The sequence below is a fragment of the Lactuca virosa genome, chromosome 4, assembly GCF_052849685.1.
Source record: "Lactuca virosa cultivar CGN04683 chromosome 4, Lactuca_virosa_CGN04683_v6, whole genome shotgun sequence".
Lineage (NCBI taxonomy): Eukaryota > Viridiplantae > Streptophyta > Magnoliopsida > Asterales > Asteraceae > Lactuca > Lactuca virosa.
The window spans coordinates 116,054,436-116,061,220 of record NC_136429.1 but is presented as its reverse complement, the minus strand read 5'-3'; the positions used below and the strand labels follow the sequence as shown (position 1 = coordinate 116,061,220).

Below are 6,785 nucleotides of genomic sequence, written 5' to 3'. Positions count from 1 at the left end.
CGGGTACTTGGCAAGAAAAAAATAATAATTCATGATGTTATGATCCATCATGATCTTCGAAGAGACTTTGCGGAACATATTTGGATCATTGACCACATCGATCTTAACGTTGAACCGGTCGATAATTTAGAAGGTCAATTTTTCGATGAAGAAGTCCTTTAGGTTTATCTATATTTCATATTTTAATTTATAGATTTCTAAATTTTAATTTCTATGCTTTGTATTTTTAAATTCTATGTTTTTCTTGTTTACGTTTTTTGTAATTTTCTTTAAAATTTAATGAAATTTTAGTTTTAAAATAGTTTTTTAAATTGATTATTTTTAATATAAATTATTTTTAGAAAAAATAAATAGGATGTCAAATGTGACAATCCAAACCTTCTAAATAACAAACTTTTGTAACAAGATGTCAAATACTAAGTAATCGTTACTATGATAAATATGACACTATCTCTTTTAGCCTAATAGCATATTTTCTAGTAATGAACGAGGGCAACGGTTCAATGAAATATCCAAATGTTCAGCCATAACCTAATGAAATCCTCATCCCTTGATCTTCACAAGGAATTATTAAGCGAGAAGTTAAGAGGTAAGCAGAGATTTGTGTAGGCCTAAAATCCTACCCCAAATACCACCTTACTACGGGTAATAAAAACAACTGACTGTTGTTTTTTTTTTTTTTTTTTTTTTTTTTTTTTAAATAAATCAACAAAAATTTGTATATTTCTTTTATTTATAATTTCTTGTAAGTGACCCAGTACTGTTATTGGCCGAGTCTATAAAATTCTAGAGTAACAACCCAAGTCGGCACCTTATGAATTGAATACATCTCTCTCTCTCTCTCTCTCTCTCTCTCTCTCTCTCTCTCTCTCTCTCTCTCTCTCTCTCTCTCTCTCATCATCAGCATATGACATGCATCACCTTTGTCTCCAATGCCTTTAAATCAACCTTTGGGGAAATTAACAAGGAAACAATAACGTTTTCATCGACGAAGACGAAAGAACAAGAAACATCTCCATACAAACTTCCCTTGTCCTTAGCCTTTCTTTAGCATTTCCTAAATCCTTCGTTTTTCACTTCTACTTCTGAAAATATATCGCAAATAAGCCCCAAATCCATCCATCGCTAGCTTCATTCACGTTTTTGTGCACTTGGGTTTTGTATTTAACCAATAAAACGTGAGAAATACATCTTGATTATCTTTTACACTCTCCAATATTTCTTGAAAAGTGTGAACTTGTAATTGACAGCCATGGAAAAATCAGAACCACCATTTCAGGAATTCTATAAGAACTTATTCACTAACCATGAAGCGTGGAAAGAGAATGAGAATGGCATTTTTGATGACGTGGAAGAGTGGGAGTTACCATTGATCGATCTCAGCAGATTGCACCATGGTGGGTGGCAAGGTGCAGATTGCAAGAGAGAGATAGCTGAGGCATCACAAAAATGGGGATTTTTTCAAGTCATAAATCACGGTGTTTCGTCGGATATTTTGGAAAAAATGCAATGTGAACAAATGAAGGTGTTCCGAAAGACGTTTTATGAAAAGGCCAAGAACCACCGTGAATTGAATTTTCCGACGGGCAGTTACAGGTGGGGAACTCCTTCTGCAACTTGTTTGAAGCAGCTTGCGTGGTCTGAAGCTTTTCATGTACCACTGACTGATATCTCAAACATGGGTGGCTTCACTACTCTCAGGTAGTTCCTACAACCATATAGTTTTTAATATTTCTCAATTCATATAGAAAGTTTTCGATACGAAGTAATGAATCTATACAAATGGTAATAAGTAATAACATAATCTAAAAAGTGTCGTGAATGAATTAAATCCTTTAAATTTTAATTGTTTTTGTTTCAAAAGTTCTATACCCAGGAAATAATAATCGTGGATGGCGATTGAAAGTTAAGTACTCTTGTTTAATCGACTAGTATGTGCTTTATGATACTTTATTAAAAGTTCAAACTGATATCATCGTTAATGTCAAAATCAATCGGATACTATTCGTAAATGTAATATTTAAACATATTTAAAACAAAATTCAGTTTATCTAAAAGGTCGGTTTCACATAATGTTCAGCAGCAGCACTGCTGGCTTCCGTGTATACCGTGTAAAAATTTTAGAATTTTTTTTTCTATTAATATGAAGTTCTAGGTCCAATCCTATTTATCGGTATAATTCTTTTTAAATGTTATTAATAATGCTGAAAACTTGACGTATACAATTGACTGTTTTGACATGTGATAAAGAAGCGAATGAGAGAAGTCCCCATTCACCAAATTCAATGATATTTCAATACATAGAATCATAGCGCAGAAAGAATAACTATTTAGTCGGCAAGTTGACGCATAATAAATCTGGTCATGTATATCATTAAATCAGTTTATATATATATATATATATATATATATATATATATATATATATATATATATATATATATATATATATATATATATATATATATGCGAATTTATTATTAAAAACCTATTTAGATTCATATCCCACGTATTTATAATTTGGACAAATGAAACATGTGTTCTTAAAAGTTAAAATTGTGTTTAATGCGATATATATGAATGAAATTAGTGTGTGTTACTATCTAAGATGAAAGGTGCATTACAAATAAAGTTAATGTGATTTGATGTATTTGGCATTTAATTTATTGGGATTAGACTTTAGCGTTAACCACAAGGGGTTTCATTTGTAACATCTAAAATTGCACATTAGCTGTCATTATCTATTCCTAACATGAAAAGCCACAAGAACAATGCGTGATTAAATTAATCGGAGGTAGACATTAAGCACAATTACATAATTTAAAAAAAAAAAAAACAGGCACACACACACGAAGAAAAAACAATAGAGAATCCCCTTCGATAGTTTTAAACGTTCTTTATAGTATTTAATGGTATACTGTATTCTAGAACTTATATTATATATGGTTTATAGACAACCTTTTTTTTCTAGCAATATACACGTCGACAGTATGCGTATAAAAATGATCTTAAATGATCCACATCCAAACATTCATTAAGCAACTGTGAAGTATTAAATTTGAAATATTAACTTTGAAGTTCGGAGGATGTTGACATCATGTCATGCTTCAAAAGCCAAAGGGTATGTATATCTATATTCATGAGCGGAATATCATATTATCATTCCCCCCACCACACACACACACACATATAATTTGTAAGTAGAGATTTGATCAGTTGGAATCAATATTTCTATATCAATCACCATGGTATCATGGGATACATTAATCCGGTGGTAGTAATGTCAACATATGTAGTGTGGGTGGACAATCACGTACGTAATGTCCAGTGGGTGGTTTGTGAAGGACCCAACGACAGGCCGTTAAAGTAGCTACGTATACTCGTTGTTTATCAAGTATCATCATCTCAAAAGATGCTACTCCAAAAGTAGTGGGAATCTTGATCTCAAAACAACGTTAGACATTTGTACACTAGTAGGGTGGCTAAGGTCGGTGAATGTACGTTGCCAGCTTCGTGGAATGTGCACAGTTTGCGTATTGTTTTTACCTGGGAGGACATTTTTTTTACAAAAAAAAGGGTTCCCTGATAATTTAATTTTTCACCTATCATCTTATATACCTTCAACCAAACTGATTTACAAAGTCCATTTAAAATACGTGATTGTTAACTTTTGTATACCTGTGTATAAAACGAAATTCTTATTTGTTCTAACTTCCTTGATTCTTGTTTGTGATTCTCTTTGGGTCTAGATTCTTGCTTTCCTCATGAATCATAGAATAGTTGTACAACATGATGTATAATTGAATGTTTTTCAAGATGCTTTACATGTGGTACGTACCTACCCTAGTTGGCATTCATGTGACCATAGGACTTATGTGTGTGATCTATTGTGACCAATGAAACCTTACCCATTAAGGTGAAGCAGTGTACTAACTTTGTTTGTGGCAAAAACATACAGCCAACCTAGGCATAACCTCTTTATCTATATACTTATCTCTTTTAGTCGTACTAGTACATGCATTTCAGTAGCTGTACAAAGAATCCACTTTCAAAAACTTTTCCGAACTCGCATGTGGCATGAGCTGGAGTTTCTGACCTCAGTACACTGTTGCATCAATATATAGTAGGTGTCATTCAGTAAAAAGTATACGTCGGGCCTTGCGGACATGAAATAAAGCAAACCGCATGCAATTGTATTTCAAATCTTGTTTCATTCCAAAATTAATTGCTAATCATTGTAAAATTATGTTAAATAATTAAGTAGCTTAATTGTGTTTACTTTTATTTTCATGTAGCACGACAATGGAACAGTTTGCTACCATGGTATCAAAACTAGCAGAAAATCTTGCAGAGATTTTAGCGGAGCAACTGGGCCATAAGTCTGATTTTTTCAAGCAGAATTGTTTGCCAAGCACATGCTACCTCCGTATGAATAGATATCCACCGTGTCCCATTTCTTCACAAGTGTTTGGATTGATGCCACACACTGATAGTGATTTTCTCACTATATTACATCAAGATCAAATTGGAGGATTACAATTAGTGAAAGATGGGAAATGGATTGCTGTTAAACCTAATAAAGAAGCTCTAATCATCAACATCGGAGATCTTTTTCAGGTATGGATTTGTCTGGAGTATTATTTCCCACTCACTGGTTATGAAGTGTCATTTAATATGATTATGCTCTTTAATCTGGTTTAGGCATGGAGCAATGATGTTTATAAGAGCGTTGAGCATCGAGTGGTGGCTCATAAAGAAACTGAGAGGTTTTCAGCTGCTTACTTCTTTTGTCCATCATACGATACAGTGATACAAAGCTGTGTTGAGAATTCCATTTACAAAAGATTCAGCTTTAGAGAATTCAGACAGCAGGTTCAAGATGATGTTAAGCGACTTGGTTACAAAATAGGACTTCCTAGGTTTATTATATGAACCAAATAGACCTCAAATTTTGTTTCCAGCAAATCGTACGTATACCTAGCGTGAAGAATATCCCCTTATTTTTGGTATTCAATCTTCTACACAAATATTCTCAAATAGAGAGAGAGCAGTATATTGTTGTAATAACATGCAATCTTCTCTGAAAGCTGTACCTTGCTGTTTCAGCTATTGGAAATGGGCTCACACCTTATCTTTTAACAATTAATTTGTAAGTTATTAATTTCTTCGTACCAAGGCCAGATCAACTTTAGTAGTTTGTATGTTTTACACTCGTTGCATAGCTCGATGTGGCCACATGCATTTGAAACTTTGTATGATCGATCAGTTTAAAACTATAAATGAAAACCAAAGAGTTTTATATTAGTTTCGACATTGAATAATATCGTTGCTTATGATTTTTGTACAACATTAACTTATACTTAAATTGAAGCACAATTCAAAAAAACCTGATTCAGTGCGAGGTCATTAAAGATAGAGTAAATTACACGAATGGTCCCTATGGTTTGGAGTAATTTCACATTTGGTCCCTAACTTATTTTTTTTAACTCGGAAGGTCCCTATTATTTGTTTTTATTACGCACTTGGTCCCTACTATTTGTTTTATTACACGTTTGGTCCCTGTCTTACCTAAAAAGAATATTATTTAAATAGGAAAAAATAGTCATGTAGGTACGGTGAGGTGAGAGGGGTGGGGTTGGGGGTGTGTTTATTTAAATAAATTAAAAAATCAAGGGAAAAATAGTATTTTTAGGTGAGACAAGGACCAAATGTGTAACAAAAACAAGCAGTAAGGACCTTCCGAGTTAAAAATATAAGCTAAGGATCAAACACGCAAATTACTCTAAACCATAGGGACTATTCGTGTAATTTACTCTTAAAGATTATATAGTACTTATCTCATAATTAACATGCATGGTCTGGATTAGTCAAACAGAAATGCTCAAATAATCAATTGGTCTTGAAAATAGACCTGCTCAATATAATAGTTCTTAACGGATGATTTCTCAAAAAGAAAAATGACAATGTAGGTAGGAGTAGGATAACAAACATATGAATTATTTGACGCTCAAAAACCACATTTGTGTTTCCAGTTCTTTAAAAAGTAAGTTCTTTAAAAAGTAGGTTGATAAAGAGGGTTAACTGAGATTTAGCAAATAAATACTGAATTTTGGACCAAATAGAACATTATTTCATCAAGCTTCTTCTTTCACATAAATGAGAAGCAGTAAGTAGGAATTTATCGGAATCAGATTCAGAAATATAATGCGCATTTAGCGAAGTAATTCAAGAAATGAAGGTAACTTAGTTAACAAATGTGTTGTGCGTGATAAAAAAACCAAAAAACTACTGATGTTGGTAATGCAACCGGATTTTAGGTGACTCACTTAGAAGAAGTTGAAGCAATTATATATTAATGAATGAGGCGATCAAATCCTTCCTGATAAATAAAGAATTTTTTGCCACATGTCACACTCTGATTGATTTGGTCACATGTTATTTTGTGGTTATTTTTAATTAATTTTTTTCCACATGGCATTTTGTGGTTTTTTTCATTTTATTAATTTCCACATAATATTTAAATGTAATAATACAATAAATGTAATATAATAAATGCATATCAATTTCATTAATTGACTTCCACTACAAGGAAAACGATCATTAGCGGCGACAAAAGTCGTTTAAATGTAATAATACAATAAATGTGATAATAAATGTAAAAATAAATGAATATCAATTGCACGGTACGAAGGAGCGTCTTCATTGCAAGTAGCACATGCTCTATACCCTTGCCCACTCTAACCTGATAGACTACTACGAGCTGGCCAGTCGTTTATTGTCCACAA

The 6,785-nt window shown here is 32.7% G+C and overlaps 1 protein-coding gene across 1 annotated transcript; it reads left to right on the top strand.

Moving 5' to 3' along the window:
* Window positions 1-859: 859 nt before the first annotated feature.
* GA2OX8 (gibberellin 2-oxidase 8) lies at window positions 860-5,142 on the top strand. The gene is made up of 3 exons (XM_079044101.1): window positions 860-1,701; window positions 4,296-4,617; window positions 4,702-5,142. Exons 1-3 carry the CDS (start codon window positions 1,253-1,255, stop codon window positions 4,930-4,932), a joined length of 1,002 nt encoding a protein of 333 aa, XP_078900227.1. The 5' UTR covers window positions 860-1,252; the 3' UTR covers window positions 4,933-5,142.
* Window positions 5,143-6,785: the final 1,643 nt, after the last annotated feature.